The sequence below is a fragment of the Vitis riparia genome, chromosome 13 (genome assembly GCF_004353265.1).
Source record: "Vitis riparia cultivar Riparia Gloire de Montpellier isolate 1030 chromosome 13, EGFV_Vit.rip_1.0, whole genome shotgun sequence".
NCBI classification, from domain to species: domain Eukaryota; kingdom Viridiplantae; phylum Streptophyta; class Magnoliopsida; order Vitales; family Vitaceae; genus Vitis; species Vitis riparia.
In genome coordinates, this window is record NC_048443.1 from 3,840,815 (window position 1) to 3,867,650 (window position 26,836).

At 34.3% G+C, this 26,836-nt stretch overlaps 2 protein-coding genes across 3 annotated transcripts; both read right to left on the reverse strand.

The window, feature by feature from the left end:
- Positions 1-42: 42 nt before the first annotated feature.
- LOC117927918 (putative disease resistance RPP13-like protein 1) lies at positions 43-1,735 on the reverse strand. The gene has a single exon (XM_034847647.1). The coding sequence runs from the start codon at positions 1,636-1,638 to the stop codon at positions 43-45; it is 1,596 nt and encodes a 531-aa protein (XP_034703538.1). The 5' UTR covers positions 1,639-1,735.
- An 11,105-nt stretch (positions 1,736-12,840) lies between these two features.
- Positions 12,841-19,013, reverse strand: LOC117927590 (putative disease resistance RPP13-like protein 1). Of its 2 annotated transcripts, XM_034847189.1 has the most exons (3): positions 14,468-19,013; positions 13,492-13,675; positions 12,841-13,195 (listed from the first exon to the last, which is right to left on the reverse strand). In XM_034847189.1, the coding sequence occupies exon 1, from the start codon at positions 18,874-18,876 to the stop codon at positions 14,536-14,538; it is 4,341 nt and encodes a 1,446-aa protein (XP_034703080.1). In that variant the 5' UTR covers positions 18,877-19,013; the 3' UTR covers positions 12,841-13,195; positions 13,492-13,675; positions 14,468-14,535. The 2 variants fall into 2 exon arrangements, with proteins under 2 accessions (XP_034703080.1, XP_034703079.1); XM_034847188.1 differs by lacking the exon at positions 12,841-13,195 and having other exon boundaries at positions 13,241-13,675.
- Between the last annotated feature and the right edge of the window lie 7,823 nt (positions 19,014-26,836).

A 26,836-nucleotide genomic window follows, 5' to 3' on the forward strand; every position in this document is an offset into this window, starting at 1 on the left:
GGATGTAGGAAAAGTGGCGAGTTTTTCATATATATTGGATGCTTACAACCTCTGCCTTGTCCTCCAACCTGAGAAATACTTTTCCAAAATAAACTGAGCTAGATCATGGATAAGGTCATGCATTAGATACTGTGATTTGTCCACACTAGATTGTTGAAAGAATGACCTTGATAGTAGATCAAAGAAGTAGCTGCGTGCAGTAGCTTCCATTTCTTTTCCCCCCTCTGGCTGCTGCACAAAACCCTCAGCTATCCATAACAGGACTAACATCTCAATGTCGAATTCAAAGTCCTTGGGAAACACTGCACAGTAGACAAAACATTGCTTCAAATGTGGAGGGAGGTGATGGTAGCTTAACCTCAGGGGTGGAATTATGCCATTGTTTGACAAATCCCAGATCCTGCTGTTCAGAATATCCTTCCAGTAATTCTCCTCTGGATTAGAGCGCAAGAGACCCCCAAGTGACTTTGCTGCTAAAGGCAAGCCTTTACACTTCCTCGCCACTCCCTCTGCAATGATCTTCAGCCCAGGAAATGCATCTGAGTTCCTATGTGGAAAAGCAATTTGCTCTAACAATGACCAACAATCATCACTAGACAACTCCTTGAGAGGGTAAGCTTTTCCGGGGCGCATGATCGAGGCAACTCTTTCACTCCGAGTTGTGACTATGATTTTACTACCCGGTGATCCAACTGCCAGAGGAATCCGCAGTTTGTCCCAATCCCCATAATCCTCGTTCCACACATCATCCAAAACAAGTAAAAATTTTCGTCTGTTCAACATATCTCTTAATTTACCTTGAAGCAATTCCAAATTGTTCATACCACAAGTCCTTTTAGTGCCAGACTCCACCAGTGCTTTTGTTATCCTCATCACATCAAATTCATCAGAGACACATGCCCATGCTTTCAACTGAAAATGTGTCTTCACTCGTTCATCATTGTAGACAATCTGAGCAAGCGTGGTTTTGCCAAGACCTCCCATACCAACAATGGGAATCACACAAACCTCATCACTATTTTCCTCACCCGAAGTCAACAGTTTAATCATCTCCTCTTTATCGCCATCTCTACCATAAATACGTGATCCAAAAACATGTTCTTCATTCACCAAGGGAGTTGTCAATCTCTTCTCAATTCCAGACACTATCCCTCTTGTATTCTCTCTCAATCGAAGAATATCTTTTTGCTTCACAACATCTTCAAGTCTTTCCACAATATTTCTCATCTTTGAATCAATACGTTCACCAAATGGATTAAGAGCAGCAGCAATATCCTTCTTCTTAAAATCAATTCCTTCCTTAACTTCTTGGCTCAAATTCAACGACTCACAAATAAAGTTTGGTACCTTGTTACGCGATTCAAGTGCATCAATAGCGATCTCTTCCAGTATGTCCTCAGCATCATAAGCTGCATCCCTAACCTTGTCGAGCCAATTCTTGACATGTGGATCATTTTCAGCTTGCTTCTCCTCAGCATCATCTAGAACTGCGTAGATTACTTGCACTGTTGTCTCTAGTTTGATCAACAACCCAATATCAAGTTTCCATTTAAGGAAGAAATCGATGAATTGTTGGGAAGCCAACTTGTTAAGAAGCACATTCACAGAAGCAGATTCAAGTGCTCTTCCCAAAGGCATGGTTTCCAGTTGACAAAAAGGAAATTCACACAAAGAGAGAGCTCAAAAGCAATTGTTTCTCCTTGAGCAAGGTGTTCCACAGATCCAGAGAGAGATGGAAAAGAGAGAAATCAAAGAAAGGAAGCAGAAGGCATTGGTGTGAACCATAATTTGAAGAAATCCATTCTAGGCCATTGACTTATACTTGGTCCCCGGACCACTATTTCTTCTTATCACTAAAAAGGACTAACAAATATCTCAGTGTATGGTAGGTGGTTATAAATATATAATTTATATATTATTAAAATTAAAAATATCTATAAAATATTTTAAATATATATATAAAAAATTAAAAATTATCAATATTTTTTTCATCTTTAATATTATTAAATTAAATATATAAAAATATTAATATTTTAACATTTTGTTAAATAAAACACATATAATATTTAAATATGAAGATTTTTATTGAAAGTTATTTAATTTAATAAATAATAAAAGTTATATAACATTATATCTTATTATTTTATAGTTTTAAAAAATATTATATTATTTACATTGTATTATTATAAAAAATTTGAAAGAAATTTGTTATTTCATTTAATGTTTTGTAAATTTAAATAAGAAGTACAAATATGGTGTTAAAATTTTTAAAAGGTAACAACGATTGAGGAGTGGCAATGGTGTTATGGTTTGTTAAGCTACCAATAATCCGGGTGTGACCCGAGAATTTCGGGCCAAAGCCCAATCCCTCGCACATCTAAACCCACTTTTAGCCTGCCCCATCGGGCATGAGCTGGGCCGATCTTTGGGCTTTTTTAACTTGTACGGTCATTTAAAAAAAATAATTCTTAAAATATGGTACTTTGAAAAATAATTCAAAATCTACTGCACTTTTTGCCACTTTGAAAGGTATTTCTTGAAAAGACACCTATATTTTTCATATCAAACCATAAATGTTAAAAAAAAAAATTAAATTTACACTAAAGGTGTCTCTTGAGAGACACCTTCCATAATTCCATAAAATTAAATTTATGTTAAAGGTGTCTCTTCAAAAGACATTTTTCCATAATTTTTTTATTAGTCATACACATTAAAAAAAATTAAATTTATACTAAAGAAATATCATTTGCACAATACCATAAAATCAAATTAATACTAAAAGTGTCTCTAGAAGAGACATCTTTGATAATTTTCATATCAATCACACAATAAAAAAAATTGAATTTACATTGAATTGAATCTATACAATTCCACAAAATTGAATTTATACTAAATGTGTTTTTTGAAGAAACACTTTCCACAATTTTTATATTAGTCATCTATCAAAAAAATTAAATTTATACTAAAAGTATCTCTTGAAGAAAAACATTTCAATATAAATTTAATTTTATGAAATTATGAAATGTGTCTTTTGAAAATACACTTTTAGTATAAATTCAATTATTTCAATGGATGACTGATGAAGAGACACCTTTAATATAAATTTAATTTTGTGAAATTGTAAACAATGTGTTTTAAGAAGACATCTTTAGTATAAATTCAATTTTTTTTATAATGAAACTGATATGAAAACTCTGAAAATAAAAGGTGTTTCTTGAAGAGACACTTTTAATGTAAATTCAAATTTTTTTAATGTGTGTTATTAATATAAAAATTGTGAAAGGTGTCTCTTGAAGAGACACCTTCAATGTAAATTCAATTATTTTGAACGTGTATTATTTATATAAAAATGATGTAAAGTGTCTTTTCAACATACACTTTTAAAAATGATAAAAAGTGTCGTAGATTTGGAAATAGTTTTTATTGTACTGTATTTTAAAAAATTAATTTTAAATTCACCGTACAATTATCAAAAATCCGCACCCCTTCAAAATTTGTTATATAGGGAATTGCAAGACAGTTTAATTAAGTCAAACATTACCTTATTTTCATAAATAAAATAATTTCCATTATCCATTAATATTTGTATTAAAAAAAAAGTGATATTCATCTTTTAAATGAGTCAAAAATAAAAATTAAATATCAAGTAACCTATTAGTTAAGATAAGTTTGACATGAAGGAACTATATAATGATTATTTTATCTTCACAATTAATAAGTTTCTATATTTTCACAACGTATAGTCTCAATTTTTCCTTTTTCGTTTATCTTTGAAGCAAGTGAAAAACTCACCCAAAAGAAATGATTTGTATGTGTTTGGTTATATTTTCTTGTTAACAAAAGCTTTTATACAAGGTTTTCATCTATCAACCATACCTATATAAAATATTACAAAATATAATAATTTTCCTTATTCTATGATGAAATCCAAGATTACAATAACAAATCAACTTAGAAAATATTTTATATAATATTTTTTATATAAAAAAAATGTATACTAATTAAGAATTTGAGATATCTTCCAATAATCTTCATTATGATCAAATTTCATTGACCCTCCAATGTACACACACTTTTTGTATCAAACCCCAATGAGAGAACAATTGACTCCAATTTTAATTAAAAAGAATTTTATCATCATATTATATACTCTATTCGCGTTAGTTCTTCATCTTCAATTTAAGCTTTAATACCAATTTGTTACACTAGTGGAAGGTTTAATATAGACATATTGATTTAAGAACATAAAGATAAAAACAATCTACATAAAGGTACATGATGTTTCAATGTGATTTGGATAATCATGCCATTATATATGGATGAGAGAGAATATTACACTATATAATTATTCCATCACCAAAAAAATATTACATAAAAAATCAGATACAATTATTAGGTTTTTGAAACATTTTATATTTCTTCGCTCCTTATATTTACATCCTGAATCACAAGTCTCTTACTTCAGTAGATGTTCCTTATTTTTTCGATTTTTTTTTTCACTTTGTATAGTCTTTACCAATCCATCTCTATCTCACTTTGTATAGTCAAGATCTTGAAATTTATAAAGCATTAAGTTTACGTTTAAATTCACCACCATGTAAGACATGGCAATGGATTGATAAAAAGGCATGAGGAAGAAGCCATTGATATTGAGAAAATGAATCTTTTGGCTTTTCCTCTACATTTCAATAGCAGTGCAAGTGACACAGAGACTACAATCAAAATTGCACCCACAAATCAACATACACCCACTTCACCTGCAAAATCATTCCTGGGGTGGGATTATAACCATTTGGGTTAATGGGCATATGGATTTGTACACGACTATCAGACAAAACCCCCACCATGAAATTTGGGAGTCACACTCAGATGAGGTTAGGGTGATGAAGGCCATCATAATGGTGAAGGGGATTTTGCAGTGGAATGAATAAAGAAAAGGTAACAACGATTGAGGAGTGGCAATGGTGTTATGGTTTGTTAAGCTACCAATAATCCGGGTGTAACCCGAGAATTTCGGGCCAAAGCCCAATCCCTTGCACATTTAAACAATTAAACCCACTTTTAGCCTACGCCACCGGGCATGAGCTAGGCCGATCTTTGCTTGCAGGAGTTTAGGGACTTCTTCAAAATTTGTTATCTAGGGAATTGCAAGACAGTTTAATTAAGTCAAACATAACCTTATTTTCATAAATAAAATAATTTCCATTATCCATTAATATTTGTATTAAAAAAAAGAGTGACATTCATATTTTAAATGAGTCAAAAATAAAAATTAAATATCAAGTAACCTATTAGTCAAGATAAGTTTGACATGAAGGAACTATATAATGATTATTTTATCTTCACAACTAATAAATTTTTACATTTTCACAACTTATAGTCTCAATTTTTTCGTTTTCTTTTATCTTTGAAGCGAGTGAAAAACTTACCCAAAGAAATTATTTGTATGTGTTTGGTTATATTTTCTTGTTAACAAAAGCTTTTATACAAGTTTTAATCTATCAACCATACCTATATAAAATATTACAAAATATAATAATTTTCCTTATTCTATGATGAAATTCGAGATTATAATAACAAATCAACTTAAAAAATATTTTATATAATAGTTTTTATATAAAAAAAATGTATACTAATTAAGAATTTGAGATCTCTTCCAATAATTTCCATTTGACCCTCCAATGTACACACACTTTTTGTATCAAATCCCAACGAGAGAACAATTGACTCCAATTTTAATTAAAAAAAAAATTTTATCTTCTTATTATATACTCTATTCACGATAGTTCTTCATCTTCAATTTAAGCTTTAATACCAATTTGTTACACTAGGGGAAAGTTTAATATGAACATATTAATTTAAGAACATAAAGATAAAAACAATCTACATAAAGGTACATGATGTTTCAATGTGATTCAGATAATCATGCCATTATATATGGATGAGATAGAATATTACACTATATAATCATTCCATCACCAAAAAAATATTACATAAAAAATCAGATACAATTATTAGGTTTTTGAAACATTTTATATTTCTTCGCTTCTTATACTTACACCTTCAATCACAAGTCTCTTACTTCATTGGAAGTTCCTCATTTTTTCTCATTTTTTATTTATTTATTTTGTAGCCTTTACCAATCCATCTTCGTCTCATAATTTTTTACTTCGTAAGCTAGAATATTTATTGGTAACTTTTTGTTATATGGTTTGACTTCATGAATTGAAACGGAAATCCGCTCCACACCTAACATGTAGTATATACCATTTGATTTTCAAAAGATTGACTTAAAACAAAAAGGTGGGGTGGTTACTGGTGAAGGTGCAAATATTACTTAGTTTAGTTTCCATGGGATTCTATAATAGTACGTAGTTAATGTTGAATATTAATTTTGACTATGAAAAATGGGTTTGGATTGTACATAATTCTTTTCAGGATAAGTAGATACCAAGTACTAAGTTGATCTTTTTCTTGCTCTAGGTGGGAATTGTGAATGCTTGGGAATCTAAATTTAATTTCTAACAAAAATATTTAATCTTTATATCAAAAAGTTAGAATAGATAAAATGAGTTTGAAATAATATATAAAATTAATTTTTTAATTTTAAATATATTTTTATTTTTAGTTGTTTTTTTCTTTTTATTTTTTACCTATTTTATTTTTCTCATATTTTTTCTTAAATTTTCTTAAAACTAAACATAACTTAAGTTATATTTGGTTTTCTGGAAATTTTAAATAAAATATAAGAAAAATAGGTAGAGAGAAAAAATAAAAGAAAAGTCCGCGGTAAGTTGAGATCTACTTGAAGCGGATGATAGCTTAACCTCACAAGAGTCAATAAAATATCTTTGCTCAATTTGGTCATTTCTCTATTCTGCCAATCATATTTTTTCCCAGGAGAATTTTAATTTTGCATACAAACAAACAAACAAGAGTACTAGACCAAGATTAATTTCACGGGAAAAACCCTTCAGTGTGAAGGGAAACTAGGAGCTCAAAGAAATCTCCACAATGTGGAAATGTTAGAAATACAACAGCTTCCCCTCTAAATAAAAAAAAAATAGAGGAATTTGTCTTTCATGAGAAAGATCTCTTCCAAAATACAAGCATAAAGCATCTCTTCAATAAAGAGACAGTGACTTAAGAATATGGGGACGGATGCTTGCACAAAACCCTGTGCTCTTAAGTCTGAAACAAAATCTGTTCTGCCTCACCCTCCTTACCCAGAAGAACCCATTCTGAGGTTGGTGCGTGAATAAATTCCTCTGAAGTATAAAGATACTTGGGCTGGAAGGTTGAGAAAATGGCTCAAAATTGTCATGTACTCCATAGGGCATCCCATTGAGGGGATTGTTGCAAGCTTCAGGGAAGACTTGAACCGATGCATTGATCTGATATGGTGCAGATGAAGTAACTTCAACATCCACATCTTCTTCTTGCCACAAAACCCAAATTCCATAAGTCAAGCCGGCAAGGTCTGCAGAGAAGCCAATTTCCTTGATAATACCATATGCATCAGCACCACAAGCCTTTGGGTCAATAAGTACTACGATGGAAGGCTTGTGTAGTTGGATGAGACCTTTCATTGCTTGCATGAACTTGAGGTCGCCTGCTCCTCCACAATCCCAACTCAGAAACTTCTTTGTATGAGATGCGGGGTTGGTCTTCAAGTTTTGATGGGCAGTCATGTGATTGGTCACAGTAGGAATGATGCTTATACTGGAAAACTGTGGGATATTGCTCACCCTGATTTGAATGTTTGAAATAGTTGGTTCAATGTTGAAGACCATTGGAGTGCGTTTAATGTTGAAGACCATTCGATTGTCTTCACTAGTGCCCAGCACCATTTTGCGGTCTGGGCTGCTTTTTATATCTTGCAGTTCTGTTGCGTGTTACATCGCCTGAGAATATAAACTGAAGTTGGGAGGAGCAGCAGCCTGTTTTGGGCCTTGGTGTAAGTTCGAATTGAATGATGTGTCTACTGCTAAATCATTGTTTGGTTTTTGTGAAGAGGCAACGAAAGGGGCTTGTTGAGGTGAAGAAAAAACAAGGTATTGTCTTGGTGCTGGATTCTTGTTGATAGTTGTCGGGGTCGGGGAAAGAGAAGGGGGAGACGCCTGCCGTTGTCGTGGTTCTGAAGGTGTCCTCGAGCAGCCAGAAAGGGTTTCCTCGGCTGGGATAAATGACGTTTTTATATTCATTACAGACGAGGATGTGCCTTCTCCGGGCTGGAGATGTTGCTTTCTCTCTATTGACTTATTGGGCCTGGAATTCTTCCCAGTATGATCTGGGGAGCTTGAATTCTTCCCAATATGATCTGGGAAGCTTGAATTCTTCCCAATATGATCTGGGAAGCTTGAATTCATCCCAATATGATCTGGGAAGCTTATACTGGCAGATGTAGTAGCTAGAGATTCTCTTTTTGTAGCCTTGGATTCAGCTGGTGGATCAAGAGGAGTTTCTTATTCAAAGACTATAAACCCTGAACCAGATGGTGCTAGTTCATTTCCAAGGGAGCCTTTCTGATATGGTCCTGACTTTCTTTTGGTTTGGGCATGGAGTTGGCACTGGGGACAAGGGCTCTGAGGTGAAAGGTCCTGCTGCAGGTGCCCAACATGACCCTTGTATTGGATTTGCTGTTGGAGTTGGCCAATCTTTATCTGGGAAAGAAATGGACGCTGTAGATATATTTCAACGCACAACCGGGCAAATCTAACCCTTTCACGTCTTTTAGTGATGGGGTGGATCTTGACAGGTCTACCAATAGCTGCTCTGATCCTTAACCGCGCTTCCTTATCGTAGTATTCGATGGGGAGTTCCTGGAGGTCAACCCAAACCTTTAAATGGGTGGTGGCGGCCTTTGAAGGCTTGAAGTCAGGAGTCCATTGACGAAGGGTGATATAGTGTTGATGGATCAACTGTTTGGAAAATTTGGATACAATGGAGAAAAAAAACACTCTCAAACACTCACTTTGATACAATAAAACTCTCAAAGTTACAAAATAAGAACAAGAAGAAGAAGAACACAAGAAAGGCTCAAACAAGTTATTGGATTTGTGTCCAAAGACTCTATTTCCTCCCACTTCTAGAAATCTTTAGGGAACTAATGGAAATAGTCTTGGGATTGATCAAGCATTTTCACTTTTCTGCATAAGATTTCAAAAAGAAGAAAAGTCATATCAAGCACTCTTAGGGTTGAAAAAAGGTTACAAGGATGAGAAAAACCCATTGTCTTCCTCAATTTCTTCATCTTTGTAACATTCAAAAAATTAAATCATATGTTTAATTCACACATTAAACATGATTTAATCTCAAATGTGTAACTCTCTTACACTTAACCTTTCAAGTTTTATAAAGTTACAAATATGAGAAGATTCATTGTCTTCCTTAACCTTTTAAGTTTTGTAACATTTCAAAACTTAATCATGTGTTTAATTCACACATTAAAAGTGTAACCCTTCTTACACTTTATTTTCAAAAGTTATTTTTCAAAAGTGTAACTCTTCTTACACTTTATTTTTAACCAACAGTATATATATATATATATATATATATATATAAATATAACATCAACCAAGGACCCCTTCAAGTACTTTTTCACAATCCATAGGAAGCGAAAAGTTTAGTAAGAAAAAATCAGACCCAAGTTCAAAAATTTCTAGTGTTCCCTCAGGAGACCAAAGGCTAAGAAGACGATCGTAGTAGTATTGCAACCGGACCCTTTTGCCAAGGACTTTGGCAATAAGGCAGTGCTCCCATGGTGCCCTTAGAGAAGCCAATTCGGTTGAGGGAATCTTGATGTTTGGGACAGTGGAATCAGTACCATCGTCACCATTAGGACCCGAGGGGTCTGAATTACGCATGAGGGAGGTCCCATGAATGGCAGTTTTTTCACTAGTTGGCTTGGGAATAGAGACTGCAGATGAAGGTTGGGTGGTGAAGGGTTGTGGGGAAGGAGCTTCACCAATATGGTTGTTGTGGGGGATGGAGCTTCCATGGTCGCCTATGGAGGTGTTCTTGTGTTTTTCCATGGGGGTTTGCTAGCAAGAAAGCATAGAGAACCATCTATAATCTTAAATATTTGTGGCTGACGTGACAATTTCCTTTCTAATTAAGATAAGAATCAATTAATATACCTTTTGAATGATAAGAATTAATTAATTGATTAACGATGTCTATTCATTAATTTCATGCCAATGAGTTGGTTGTTGCATTTTCTCAATTAAGTCATGAGGAAACAACAAAGAATTTACGGATTATGGACAAGAGAATAGTCATAGTCTACATAACACCCCCACCCCCACCCTCTATAATTCAAATTTAATGGAAGTAGTGGTTGTTTTAGGGATGTCTACTAGTTTGTTGAGTTTGGAACGAAAGAATTTTAGGTCTATGAACTTAGAAATTTGAGGGGGTTGTTTACATCAGTTGATTGTCAAAAGTTTAAGAGGAGAATGTAACAATGTGAGAGGTGAGAGAGAAATAGGATGAGCTATCTTAAAAGGAGATAATTCTAGGAGAGTGATGAAGGCTTGTGGTGAAAGAGGTTGACTGGTATGGCGGTTATGGTGGATGAAGCTTCCATGCATGGTGGCGGATGGGGGTGGTGTTGTGTTTTTCCATGGTGGATTGCTGGCAAGAGAGTGGAGAAACCAATTAATACATATATAGCTATCTTGATTTTAAATATTCCTGGCTGATGTGACAAAAGCTTTCTTCCCTAATGAAATGCGAGCTTGTATGATAGGCACATTATTATTATTATTATTATTTTTAATTATCCAAGGAAAGAACGTAGAATTTACCCATTATGCTAGAGAGAATATGTCATTGGTTTGGAACTTTGGATTTGAAGACTTTTGGGACTCGAAGAATTTTTGGGCTCGTTAGAAATTTGAAATGATTGTTTATCTTAATCTCATCTCAATGAGCCTTCAACATTACATATTAAACAAAGATCTTCAAAACTGTTTCAAAGGTATTTTCTTTGGGAGCGGATTTCATCGGCAAGATACACTAGAATTATATTTGGTTCCTAATAAGTTTGAGAGAAAATGTTAAAAATAGAAATTAGTGAAGAAAAATAAAAAAAACACATTTATAGTCAATAAATTATTTTTATATTATATTTTAAACCTCATTTCCTTATTTTGACTTTGATATATAAAAATTAAATAATTTAAAAATATATAAATTTTTAATTAATTTTAATTATATTTGATTTTTTTTTATATTATAGTCAAAAATAAAAAAATTTATTTTTTTAATATATTTCTTTTTTGTTATTAACGCTTTTTTAAAACCAAACATAACCTATATCTATTTTAGATTGGACAAGGAGTTCAACCTCTCACTTGGAAGAAGCGTTGATAATAAAATCTTGTATCAAGGGTAAAAATTTTGAAGGAAATGAGTCAATTTCTCATTAGAATTTTGATCGTCTATGATCTTTTGATATTGTAATTAATAGAAATAACGTATAATTATACATCATACTTAGTACAACCACTTGATTTCATGATCAATAAGCAGAGAGAGAAAAAAAAAACCCCTAATTCACAAAGTTGAAGGATGATTAACGCATGAAAAGAAAACTTCTTGAGCAATTAAAAGAGTATCCAACTGGAGATTCTTCATAAGCAGATGAAATCAGGCAGGAACACAAGGCTTCGACATTGAAATTGCGAAATGCCGAAGAGAATCCAAGCTTCAAGTGGGCAAGCTTACAGAACAAAAAAGGGAGAGCTTTTGTGCAGAATCTGAGCAAAGCGGAAACATGGGTTCGATCAAATTGACATGGGGAAGATTCTTGATTTCTTGTTAATAGTTTTGTTGTGTACTGAACTGAATTTTTTGGGATAAAAGGAGGAGTCAAATATAATGGTTTTCAGTAATGTGCCACATGGAAGCATTCAGCATCTCAGAAGTACTTTTCTAGATTTTTATCTCTGCTAAATGTCAGCCTCGCGATCGTCAGTGGAAGCACTTCCTTTTCCATTTTTTTTATAGATTTTTATGAATCTCTCACCATTTTTTTTAATTTTAATTTATTATTTTTTTAATAATGGGGGCTTGTCAATTCACTATTTTTGGATCCTACTTTTCTCATTTGCAAAAAAACAAAAAAAATTGATTAACATCAAGTTATCAACTGATAATCATTGTACCTCTTATCACTTTTTTCTTTGTAATCCAGGTATACCTCATAGCCATGTTTTTAGCATCCCCTCCTTGCAGTTGAAGTAATGACTTCGGGCATTGTTAGCTTATATATTGATGTCTTTAAATTTTTTCATTTTTCAGTAAAATCAGAATGGTATGGTTTTGATGAAAAACCTTTTTATATATTCTATAAAAATTTCTTCCTTGCATGGATATTTTTGAAAAATCAGTTTCCTCCCAAATGGAGAATGGAGTTAAATTTGAAATCTCAATTAGAGAGAGAACGAAAGGTAACATTAGAGCACTTGATGGGTATTAGGGTATGGCTTATCCAAGTAGAAGCACAAATTCTTTGCTCTCTGAATCTGGTTCATGTTCTCAGGTACCATAGTTGCAGAGGAATCCATTTAAACTTTTGGACACACTTCCTTTGTTTGAGAGGAGAAGATTGAGGTGGGTTTCATGGCTTACCAATTCATAAGAATCACAACAGAAATCAAAAGCATTAGGGAGTTATATAGCCACTAATTATGGGAGTTTAAGTTTTGGCTGTGCAGGCTGCAGCTAAGCTTCCCCTTTTCTATAGAATCATTCTGAATACAAAGATGATACTACATTGATAGAAAGAAAACATGGTGACTTTGGAAATGTCAAAGATGGCATGAGGTGCATGTCTACAGGTAGCTAGCAGTCTCTATTCACTTCTGATGTTAATAGCTCATGGCAGTTGATGTATAGATTGATAAATATCCAATTCCAATATCCTTCCAATACATAGAAAAGCTACCAAGCACCTAAAGGTAACATGAAGTACAAGCACTTGTATCTTTTGGTGGAATGCTAGATTAGGATGGTGATAAATATTGATGAACGAGGAGGGGGTATAACATGCTCTAGTTCAATTCCTCTTTCCCTTGTGGCAGCATCATACTAGGGTACAGTTTGGGAGAGACCATTAACAATTCAAAAGTGTTTTTACGTCCACACTGATCTTCTACAACTTCGGAAACTCCCAACTCCCATGTATGCTCTGATGACATCAAAGATGGAAACAAGCATCAGAAAGAGCATGGAATATTCAAATACCCAGTCCAGATAAGATTCTGGCACAATCCATTTGGCCTACCATGCTGGATTGTTCTCCAAAAGTAGTTTGTTACATGCATGGGCACAATCATCCCAGGAACATGAAAACATTATGATATTAGTCCTATTTTTTAGTACTGAAATCCTCACATTTAAGGCTGAATACCAAAGTGTAATGAATCATAACAAACAGTCCTACTCCTAAGGTGTGTTTACACCTTTGAGAAGTTGCCAGCTAACCTGTTTATTTAGTTTTTAGAGGTTGTACGAGAGATTTGGGACCCAAGCCTGCCGTCTGATCTGGGATTGGGTGTTTGTGGTTTTGAAATCAGGCTACCCATTTGTGAAGACCATTATCACCTTTGGACTCAAGAAAAAGGTACCTTCTCAAGGAATGTAACATGAGTGCTTCCAGAAAAGCAGCCTGCAAAGCAGAAAAGCAAAATGGTTTCAACAAACATCACCTTAGTGAAGAGGATGTATATGTTTGAATTATTTTTCTGATGGATGAGAATGCTACTATACAAGTAATGAAATCGAAGCAATCTAAAGGTGTCTCACAACCCAGAAACTAGAGTAAGCCTTCTGTATAAAAATGAGAAACAATTAACGGGATAAGAGAGAGAGAGAGAGAGAGAGAGAGAGAGAGAGAGAGAGAGAGAGAGAGAGAGAGAGAGAGAGAGAGAGTTCTGTTTCTAGCTTTACTCGCAATCACAATCAATAGTAAATGAATTCTTTTGTAACATAATTGGCATAATATAAGGAAAAAATAATTGATCTTGAAAATTAAAGAAAAAGATTATTGGTGTTTGGATAACCTAAAAGCATCTTATATTTGATTAGTATTCAAGATTCAATATAACAATATAAGCAAGAAAACTTATTCAAACCTGCCTTTCTTGCCACAATGAGCTTCATGTTTGTGCTGCTCTATTTTTTAACTTCTAATGGCAATATAGACAAAAGAGTTCTTTCAAAGGTAATACTAGCTTTTCAAATATAGAGAAGCAATGACTGATACCATTAACTCAATGCTTTCAATTTTAAAAGCATAAACGTATGCATTTTCTGAATATGATGAACTTTAAGCATATCTATAACTTGAAAGTTGGAATTCTTTTTCTTCAAAATATGTTGAAGGCCTTTGTTGGTTTTCCATATGCATTTTGAAGATCTCACGCACCCAAAGTTGTATGAGATTCAGTCAACTAAATACCTGACAGAATTTCTCTACCTCCAGTGTGAAAGAACTTCACTAGAACTTGGTCAAGGATCTCCATGCCTTTAAAATAGAACTACATCAGGAATGTCCATAATTTTGGACCAATCCTCTCCAGTGTCCTGTTTACAGCGTGATTGTAGCAGAGGGCAGTTCTTAATTGTTAGAGAAGAAAGTGTGGCTGGAAGCCCCTCCTTTGGCAAAGATTGGAGCTTCTCGCAGTCTCTAATCATCAGAGTTTCAAGTGAGGTGAGATTTTGCAGCCCTTCTGATATTGATAGGAGGTCTGGGAGTTTTAGGATGCGAAGAAAGGTTATGGAGTCAGGAAGAAGATATGTATTTGAAAATGACACCAGACCTGGGATTCCCCCAATCGAGAAATTTCTAAGAGTGGTAAGTTTGTGCAGTTTCCACTCGTCAATGGGATTGAGTTCCTTGCAATCAGTAATCTCAAGTGATATTAGGTTGGTGGGCAACCCCTGTTTTGGTAGGGATACAAGACTTGGACAACCAGATATGGCCAATTTTTGAAGAGATTTGAGGTTGTGAAACCGATTGGGCAAGGACTTGAGCTTCTCACATGTAGCAATAGTGAGCTCTCTTAGGTTAGGGGTAGGCAACCCAGTATTTGGAAAATACTCAAGAAGAGGGCAATTTTCTAGGCGTAAGAAATCAAGATGCACTAGGTTCAGAAGGCTTGAAGGTAATGAAAGGAAATTACCACAAATACTAATCTCAAGACGCTTAAGAGATTTGGGTAACTCGCCTGCTGGAAAGGACAAAAGTGAAGCACAATCTTCTATCTCCAAGTGCTCAAGAGACATGTCATCGTTCATCATCTCCACAGGCAGCGACTTCAGACTATTGCATTCAGAAATCTTTATATATTTGAGTGTGGTGGGAATGCCTCCTTCAAGAACTGACACAAGGGAAGAACATGAACGGATCTCCAGAAACTCAAGAGAGGTGTTGTTGTGTAAATTTCCCTCTTGAATGGCCTTCAGTTCACCACATTTTTGGATCACGAGACGTTTAAGCTTGGATGGCAATCCCATATCAGGAAAGGACTTAAGTTTTTGACACCCTTCCACTCGCAACTCACTAAGAGACTCGAGCTTGAAAAGTTCATCTGGCAGTTTCTCCAGGTTACAACAGTCTTTTATATCCAAAGATTCTAGTCTAGGAAGCATCTTGTTCACTTCATCTGGCAAAGCAACAAGTTTAGGACACCCAGAGATTCTCAAGCGTCTAAGAGAAGCAAGGTGTGCTAATCCCAACTGCTGATTCGACAAATCTACAAGATCACCACAATTAACAATCTTTAGTTCTTCAAGTTTTGCAGACCGTTTCATGAAACCTTCAGGAAACATTTTGAGAGTTGAAATTTGATTTATCTGCAAAAAGGTTAGTGACCTAAGATCAACCATAGTTCCAAGAATCTCCACATTAGAACCCAACAAGTCCAAATTCAAGAGCTTCACAAGCTTTGGAAGTACAGCCAATTTCTCACAATCATCTATCCAAACTCTTTCCAATGATGGAAGGTAATTCGGTAGTTTACTCAACTTGGGGCAATGTACTAGATCGAGCACACGAAGGCGAGGAAAATCTTCAGACTCCAAGTTTTCAGGTGAAGGAAGCCTTGAAAAAGCAGCAAGTTCTTCACAATGCTTAATACACAGTTTTTCTAAGGAAGAAAATCGGTGTGAGAACCTTGTCAGCTTTGGACATTTAAATATAGAAAGCTCACGAAGGCGAGGGAATCCTTCAACTCCTCCATCTCCAAAAGAAGACCATTCCTCCCATTCTTCCATATTCTCAAACTTCAGCGTCTCCAGTGATTGAAAAGGATCAATTGAAGTGTAATCATCCCCATAAAACTGAGGACCAACATGCTTTATACCATCCATTCCTTCAATGATTAACTCCTTAAGCAATGGTAGTTGGCCAAGTGATGGTAAGGATGTACATTTTTTGCAACCCTTGAGATTCAGGTACTCCATCTTACTGAAGGATGGACCTCCCACCCAACTTGGAAATTCTGTACCACCATAGTATTCAATAGAGAGATTTTTCAAGTTCTCATGAGGTTGTAGCATGTCAAGTATCTCATTTTCCACTTTCTCATCTCTTGTACTATCAAATATGCGAGTCCATTCTAAAACTAGCTTTTCAAGGTACTCCTTATCCTCTAACTTGGCCTCAATAGCATCCCTGACATTGACAACATTCTGCAACCCTGAAATGGAGAGTTTTCCCCTGAGATTCGATAAGCTTTTAAGCTGTCCTATTCCTGACCCCCTACCTTCGCCCACAACAAAATTAGACAATGTTTGGAGGCTTGTCAGTTTTCCCATTTCAAGGGGCATCATTTGCAAGTCACTCGTCTCAATATTGAGGTGTCGTAAATTAGTCAGATTCTTCAAGTCCATTGGCAGCTTAATAAGATGACGACATTTTAGCAGTAGCGTCTGCAAATTGTAGACAGTGCTTGTTGACTCAGGTAACTCTTTGATTGAACTGTAAGAGAGATTGAGGTACCGGAGATGTTTGAGACTGCCAATAGAATCTGGTAATTTAGTGATCTCATAGCCACTCAGCCATAGCACCCGCAAGAACCTTAATTCTGGTAATAAATCCTCTGGAACCTTTTTTGTCAAACAATATATGTTAAATCCATGTAATGGATCTAATGAGAGGAAGGTGCGCAAGCACTTGACTTTGCTAAGTGGCTTAAACTTCACATAGACATCAGTCTCTCCACGGATGTAGGAAAAGTGGCGAGCTTTTTCATATATATTGGATTGCTTGACAACCTCTGCCTTGTCCTCCAACCTGAGAAATACTTTTCCAGAAATAAACTGAGCTAGATCATGGATAAGGTCATGCATTAGATACTGTGATTTGTCCACACTAGATTGTTGAAAGAATGACCTTGATAGTAGATCAAAGAAGTAGCTGCGTGCAGTAGCTTCCATTTCTTTTCCCCCCTCTGGCTGCTGCACAAAACCCTCAGCTATCCATAACAGGACTAACATCTCAATGTCGAATTCAAAGTCCTTGGGAAACACTGCACAGTAGACAAAACATTGCTTCAAATGTGGAGGGAGGTGATGGTAGCTTAACCTCAGGGGTGGAATTATGCCATTGTTTGACAAATCCCAGATCCTGCTGTTCAGAATATCCTTCCAGTAATTCTCCTCTGGATTAGAGCGCAAGAGACCCCCAAGTGACTTTGCTGCTAAAGGCAAGCCTTTACACTTCCTCGCCACTCCCTCTGCAATGATCTTCAGCCCAGGAAATGCATCTGAGTTCCTATGTGGAAAAGCAATTTGCTCTAACAATGACCAACAATCATCACTAGACAACTCCTTGAGAGGGTAAGCTTTTCCGGGGCGCATGATCGAGGCAACTCTTTCACTCCGAGTTGTGACTATGATTTTACTACCCGGTGATCCAACTGCCAGAGGAATCCGCAGTTTGTCCCAATCCCCATAATCCTCGTTCCACACATCATCCAAAACAAGTAAAAATTTTCGTCTGTTCAACATATCTCTTAATTTACCTTGAAGCAATTCCAAATTGTTCATACCACAAGTCCTTTTAGTGCCAGACTCCACCAGTGCTTTTGTTATCCTCATCACATCAAATTCATCAGAGACACATGCCCATGCTTTCAACTGAAAATGTGTCTTCACTCGTTCATCATTGTAGACAATCTGAGCAAGCGTGGTTTTGCCAAGACCTCCCATACCAACAATGGGAATCACACAAACCTCATCACTATTTTCCTCACCCGAAGTCAACAGTTTAATCATCTCCTCTTTATCGCCATCTCTACCATAAATACGTGATCCAAAAACATGTTCTTCATTCACCAAGGGAGTTGTCAATCTCTTCTCAATTCCAGACACTATCCCTCTTGTATTCTCTCTCAATCGAAGAATATCTTTTTGCTTCACAACATCTTCAAGTCTTTCCACAATATTTCTCATCTTTGAATCAATACGTTCACCAAATGGATTAAGAGCAGCAGCAATATCCTTCTTCTTAAAATCAATTCCTTCCTTAACTTCTTGGCTCAAATTCAACGACTCATAAATAAAGTTTGGTACCTTGTTACGCGATTCAAGTGCATCGATAGCGATCTCTTCCAGTATGTCCTCAGCATCATAAGCTGCATCCCTAACCTTGTCGAGCCAATTCTTGACATGTGGATCATTTTCAGCTTGCTTCTCCTCAGCATCATCTAGAACTGCATAGATCACTTGCAGTGTTGTCTCTAGTTTGGTCAACAACCCAGTATCAAGTTTCCATTTAAGGAAGAAATCGATGAATTGTTGGGAAGCCAACTTGTTAAGAAGCACATTCACAGAAGCAGATTCAAGTGCTCTTCCCAAAGGCATGGTTTCCAGTTGACAAAAAGGAAATTCACACAAAGAGAGAGCTCAAAAGCAATTGTTTCTCCTTGAGCAAGGTGTTCCACAGATCCAGGGATAGATGAAAAAGGGAGAAATCAAAGAAAGGAAGCAGAAGGCATTGGTGTGAACCCATAATTAGAAGAAACCCATTGTAGGCCATTGACCTAGACGTGGTCCCCAGACCGCTATTTCTTATTATCACTAAAAAAAAGACTAACAAATATCGCTGTTTTCACCGCCTGTGGGTCTCCACTGAAAAAGTTATCCCATATTGGTATCTCCGTAATATCATAAATATATAATTTATTTATTAATAAAATTAAAAAATTTATAAAATTTTTTAAATATAAATAAAAATTAAAAATCATTAATATTTTTTTCAACATTAATATTATTAAATTAAATATATTAATATTTTAACATTTTATTAAATAAAACATGTATAATATTTAAATATGAAGATTTTTATTAAAAGTTATTTAATTTAATATATATTAAAAGTTATATATCATTATATCTTATTATTTTATAGTTTTAAAAAATATTATATTATTTACATTGTATTATTATAAAAATTTTGAAAGAAATTTTGTTATTTCATTTAATGTTTTGTAAATTTAAATAAGAAATACAAATAGTCAATGTTTTCAGAACCGGACCGGTCATTAAATTGGAAAAGTTACCGGTTCACGGTTCACAGTTCACCGATCGAACCGATGACGTCATAAATATGTAATTTATATATTATTAAAATTAAAAATAATTATAATATGAATAAATTAAAAATCAATAATATTATTTTATATATTTGATATTATCAAATTAAATCATATTAAATGAAATGTGTACAATATTTAAATGTGAATATATTAAAAATGAAAATTTTAACTAATTTTATAATTTTTAAAAATATTATATTATTTTTATTTAATATTATAAAAAAATTTAAAATCCAATATATATTGCTTTTTTTGGCATATCAAATAACAAATCGCGTGTAGCCGAGTGGTGTCCTAGCTTACTTACAAAACCTGAGGTCCTAGCTTCAAATCCTTTGCATTTGTTAAGTTTTTTTCATTGATATTATCTTAGTAGTTTGCAATCCCACATTGGATTGTGAGAGAAATAAGGGTGCAAAGGATGCCTATAAAAGGTATCCTCATTGAAAGTCAGCTCGCCCACCTTGTGGGCTCAAGACTCAGCCCACTTGAATGGTTTGGGTGTGGGCTTTGTCATACTAAGACATGGCCCAGTATGATTTTTGGCCTACAGCTTCTAATTTTTTATACAATGGGGTCCTCATGCTTGCAAAATGATGGGCCCAATTTGGACCATTCGGTTCGATCGCTGGTTCAGGTGATTCGTAACCGGTCCAATAGTTAAACGGTTTAATAGAGTGAATCGGATCGGAAATGTGATCGGTCGATGGTTGAAACATTGCAAAATGATGGGCCAGTTCGGTCCGGTTTTTGAAACATTGCAAATAGTCGAGTGGTGTTAAAATTTTTAAATCAGTCCTACATTGGAATTTGATGGAAATAATATATGCCTCATAAATGTTATCAGCCCAATGTGTTGTGCAGTTTCAAGAGCTCCTGGTTCTATTAGACTGCCCAACCCATTATTAGTAAAGGCCCGTTTTGTCAATGGGAAGCGAGATCTAGGCAATGGCGGTTCAATTACCTGCCCGGCTCAAATGATGACCAGGACCGGATTAGATTCTTATCGAACCGGACAATCCGGTTTGAAATTGCACCCACAAATCAACATACACCCACTTCACCTGCAAAATCATTCTTGGGGTGGGATTATAACCATTTGGGATAATGGGCAAATGGGTTTGTACACAACTATCAAACAAAACCCCCACCATAAATTTGGGGGTCACACTCACAGAGGAGGTTAGGGTGATGAAGGTCGTCATAATGGAGAAGGGGATTTTGCAGTGGAAGGAATAAAAAAAAGGTAACAACGATTGAGGAGTGGCAATGGTGTTATGGTTTGTTAAGCTACCAATAATCCGAGTGTGACCCGAGAATTTCGGGCCAAAGCCCAATCCCTCGCACATCTAAACCCACTTTTTGCTTGCCCCACCGGGCATGAGCTAGGCTAATCTTTGGGCTTTTTTTTTTTAACTTGTACGGCTATTTAAAAAAATAATTCTTAAAAAATGGTACTTTGAAAAATAATTCTTAAAATATGGCACTTTGAAAAATAATTTCAAATCTACTATACTTTTTGCCACTTTGAAATGTGTTTCTTGAAAAAACACCTTCTATATTTTTCATATCAATCATAAATGTTAAAAAAAAAAAAAATTGAATTTACACCACCTTTCCATAATTTTTTATTAGTCATACACGTTAAAAAAAATTTGAATTTATACTAAAGAAATATCATTTCTATAACACCATAAAATCAAATTAATACTAAAAGTGTTTCTAGAAGAGACATCTTTGATAATTTTCATATCAGTCACACAATGAAAAAAATTGAATTTACATTGAAAGAGTCTATATAATTCCACAAAATTGAATTTATACTAAAACGTGTCTTTTGAAGAAACACTTTCCACAATTTTTATATTAGTCACTTATCAAAAAAATTAAATTTATATTAAAAGTGTCTCTTGAAGGAAAATCGTTCAATAAAAATTTAATTTTATAGAATTGTGGAATGTGTTTTTTGAAAATACACTTTTAGTATAAATTCAATTATTTCAATGGATGATTGATACAAAAATTGTTGAAGGTGTCTCTTGATTTTTGTTGAAGGTGTCTCTTCAAGAGACACCTTTAATATAAATTTAATTTTGTGAAATTGTAAAAAGTGTCTTTTAAGAAGACATCTTTAGTGTAAATTCAATTTTTTTTATAATAAAACTGATATGAAAACTGTGAAAAATGTATATTTAAAAAATATTTTTAATATAAATTCGATTTTGTAAAATTATAAAAGGTGTCTCTTGAAGAGACACTTTTAATGTAAATTTAAATTTTTTTAACATGTGTTATTGATATAAAAATTGTGAAATGTGTCTTTTCAAGAGACATCTTCAATGTAAATTCAATTTTTTTGAACGTGTATCATTTATATAAAAATGATGTAAAGTGTCTTTTCAAGAGACACTTTTAACAGTGACAAAAAGTATCGTAGATTTGAAAATAGTTTTCATTATACTGTTGTGGACCCTGCATTTTGGCTCATGCGTTTCCCACTCGATGGCGAGTTCGATTTTGATTTTGAAAAATGATTTTATCGATTAAGAAAAATGACTTGGAGTCGCCACTTACTTTTGTTTTATTTTTAAAAGGATAAACAAAATAAGAAAGAAAACCCTAAGTGTGACTCCTTATTTTGGAAAAGGTGGTCTGTGAAATACCGGATCGGGCTCGGGGGTTAGGTTACTTATCGAGAAGGTACGGTTAGGACCGTAACACTCCTCTAAGCCCCTAAAGTCGGGTCTCTACTAATAAAATGAAGCTATTGTGGCAATTGATGTGGAAATCAATGAATACTCAGGGGTGATCATGCACGTGAAGGAATCAAAACACTCAATAAAGAATCGACCGAAATGAGAACGGGGCATACCTTGACACCAATCGATCAATGCGCTATCAAGAAAGAGGGTTAGTATACAATTAAAAGAATAATTTCATGCGTGTCATACAGCAGAATGAATCAATCAAGTGTGATAATCAAATCAATCAATCAATCAATTATAAAATCACTTATGTTGGGCCCCCACCACAACCTGTTTATTTTGCATGAATTAACGTCATAGATTCCATTATTCCAGAATTATGAAAAATTCATTCATGCTTATTAAAATCAAGAGGAATATAAGATCATTTGAAAACCATAGCGGAATGAAAACTATTTGAGGAAAAATTGGATTTTTGAAATTTATTTGAAAAATTGGAATCTCGAAGATTATTGGAAAATTGGAGTTTTAGAGTTTAGTTGAAGATCAGACTTTTTAGAGATTAAACATGAGAATGAGAATTTTAGAAATTAAATTCGAACGAGATTGGAATTTTAAAAATGATTTGAGAGTTCGAGATTTTAAATGAGCGGATAAGTAAATGAATGGAATAATAACGATGGTGAAATAATAAAGATTAGGTAAATAATTGCAAAAGATGGAATTTTTAGGATTGAAAATTAAATTAGGACATTGGATTTTTGAAAGATTAGATTTTAAATAAATAAATATGGGACAATAATTTTGATTAACGAAAATAACATTTAGACGAATAATGAAATTTTTAGGATTTAAAATTAAATTATGACATTGGATTTTTTTTTGAAGGATTGGATTTTAAATAAATAAATTAATATAGGGTAATAATATTAATTAACGAAAATAACATTTAAACGAATAAAAAAGGATAGTGGAATTTTTAGGGTTGAAAATTAAGTTCAATGATTGAGATTTTTAAAAGAGATAAACAAGTATGGAGTTTCTAATTGACGAAAATAACATTTAAACGAATAGTGGAATTTTTAGAATTGAAAAATTAAGTTAGGGCATTGGATTTTTGAAGGATTAGACTTTGAATGAATAAATAAATATGAGATAATAATTCTAATTAACGAAAATGGCATTTAGACGAATAGTGGAATTTTTAGGACTTGAAAAATGAAATTAGGGCATTGGATTTTTGAATGATTGGATTTTAAATAAATAAACTAATATAGGATAATAATATTAATTAACGAAAATAACATTTAAACGAATAAAAAAGAATAGTGGAATTTTTAGGATTGAAAATTAAATTAGGACATCGGATTTTTGAAGGATTAAACTTTAAATGAATAAATAAATATGGGATAATAATTTTGATTGATGAAAACAAGATTTAAACGAATTATTAGAATTTTTAGGATCGAAAAATTAAATTAAAACATGGGATTTTTGAAGGATTAGACTTTAAATAAATATGAGATAATAGTTCTAATTAATGAAAATAAGATTTAAACGAGTTGTAGAATTTTTAGGATTGAAAAAATTAAACCAAAACATGGGATTTTTTAAGGATTAGACTTTAAATAAATAGATAAATATGGGATAATAATTCCAATTGATGAAAATAAGATTTTAAACGAATTGTAGAATTTTTAGGATTGAAAAATTAAATTAAAACATAGGATTTTTGAAAAATTACTTAAGGACCTAAGTTTTGAAAATAGAATGTAATGTTTAGAATGTGGTAAATTCATCGAGACCAACATAAGTTAATTTATACAAAAATTTTCATATATGGTGATTAGACATAACTAAAGAAGGGAAGATAAGATACGGATTATTTTAAATTTTTGAAAAGGATATTCAACCTTAATAATTTGTCTTTTAATTGCCTTTAAGTTGAGTTAACTAAACTGGTAAAAATAAAATAAGATAAAAAAATAAAAGGGGATGAATAAATCAATTAATTATGGATATTAAAGGTTTTAAAAAATTATTTAGAATTTGGGCAGCCTAATGGGCTAACTTGATGTGGACATGGGCCACCTTAATAAGGGGAATTGGCATAAGGCTGTTCATCAATGCAAATGGGCCTGGGCTCCAACTTAAGCCCATACCCGCCACCATGGGCAAGCCCAAGACTCCATCACCATCACAGCTTGGGCTTAGTGCCCCAACTCATGCCCAAGTCCAATGCCATCATGGGCAAGCCCAAAACTTCATCTCCTTTACAACTTGCCTCTTCACCTGTGTATCATCCTCAGAGGAAGCTTCCACCACCAGCGACAAGATGGAGAGAGGATCCATGGTGGCAGTCCGACGGCATCCAGAAGATGTTGCCGCCATGGCGGCCGGTGCAAGTACCTGCATGGCCGAAGTAGGTGACGATGGCAATGAGCTCTAGGTAGAGTGGTGGATTCGGGAGACGGAACCGGGGAAAACGCTTACACAGTCGGACTCAAAGTCGGAGTGGCACTCGGAGACGTCACGGGAGAGGAGGTGGGCGGCAAAGAAGATGGCAATTCTGATGGTGATTAGGCGGGACTAGTCGCAGATGGTGATGCTGGAGACTTGCCTGGAGACGCCGGTTTTGGAGACTTGGCTAGAGACGTCGACTCTGGAGCCTTGGCCGGTGGAATCGATGCCAGATATGGTGACGTTGGCGACTTTCGAAACGGTGTCGGAGCGCTGGCTCCATGTACGACGCCGGCACCCGACACACACAACACCGACAGAGCATTGAGGACTAAAGCGACGTCGCAGCGAGGAGGTTGGGTGATTAACGAATGTGATTCAAATGATTGGGTCCAATGCTTCTGGAGACACCGCCGGAGTGGATGCCAGAGTTGCAGATGGAGGTGCGGATGGTGGAGTAGAATGGGAGAGAAGCAAGCATGACGGGCGTGAAGAATGCATCCGAGGGTGTTCGAGAAGTGAGAAAACGGGAGGGAAATGAAGGGTAAGGGTGGTTGGGCAATTCCTGCGTGCATGAGTAGAAAGTTGGTGGCATGAGAGGTATGAAGAAAGAAATTGGTAAGGAACAGGGCAAGGATGAGAGGTATGAGGATTTAATAACTGTAACCTCACTTCATGAATTATCAACAGATTGAAAAACCAGTAGAACAAACGGAAAATAAACTAATATATGACCATCAATCACCACCCTGAGCCCAAACATGAATATGACCATTTGCAACAAAAGAATAAGAAAATATGAAAGGGAGCCAAAACAGAGCAATACTCACAAGCGATCAGGTCCAACCATGCCAATCTAAAAAAAACTAGAAGTCTCAACAGAAAGATCCATCATCCTCCCTGCTCCCCCCTCGTTTTCTCCTTTCTTCCTTCTTTCTCCTTCCTAAATCTCAGTTTTTTTCCTTCCTTGGCAAGCCACTACTTGCCCTGCTATTCACCCATCAGCAAGCATGGCCAACCATCATCCCCCTGCTGCTACACGTCCCATGCAGCCGGGATCCATGCCTAGAGAGGGGGGTCCCCCACACTTCAAAAAGAATGCAAATGAAAAATGAAAAAAAGGAAACATCAACTCTCCCCGGGTCCTCACCCCAACAAGGGTCTACAACTGTATTTTAAAAAATTAATTTTAAATTCATCGTACAATTATCAAAAATCCGCACCCCTTCAAAATTTGTTATACAGGGAATTGCAAGATAGTTTAATTAAGTCAAACATTACCTTATTTTCATAAATAAAATAATTTCCATTATCCATTAATATTTGTATTAAAAAAAAAAGTGATATTCATCTTTTAAATGAGTCAAAAATAAAAATTAAATATCAAGTAACCTATTAGTTAAGATAAGTTTGACATGAAGGAACTATATAGTGATTATTTTATCTTCACAACTTATAGTCTCAATTTTTCCTTTTTCTTTTATCTTTGAAGCAAGTGAAAAACTCACCCAAAAGAAATGATTTGTATGTGTTTGGTTATATTTTCTTGTTAACAAAAGCTTTTATACAAAGTTTTAATCTATCAACCATACCTCTATAAAATATTACAAATATAATAATTTTCCTTATTCTATAATAAAATCCGAGATTACAATAACAAATCAACTTAGAAAATATTTTATATAATATTTTTTTATATAAAAAAATGTATACTAATTAAGAATTTGAGATATCTTTCAATAATTTTCATTATGATCAAATTTCATTGACCCTCCAATGTACATACACTTTTTGTATCAAATCCCAATGAGAGAACAATTGACTCCAATTTTAATTTAAAATTTTTTTGTCATCATATTATATACTCTATTTGCCTTAGTTCTTCATCTTCAATTTAAGCTTTAATACCAATTTGTTACACTAGTGGAAGGTTTAATATAAACATATTAATTTAAGAACATAAAGATAAAAACAATCTACATAAAGGTACATGATGTTTCAATGTGATTCGGTTAATCATGCCATTATATATGGATGAGAGAGAATATTACACTATATTAT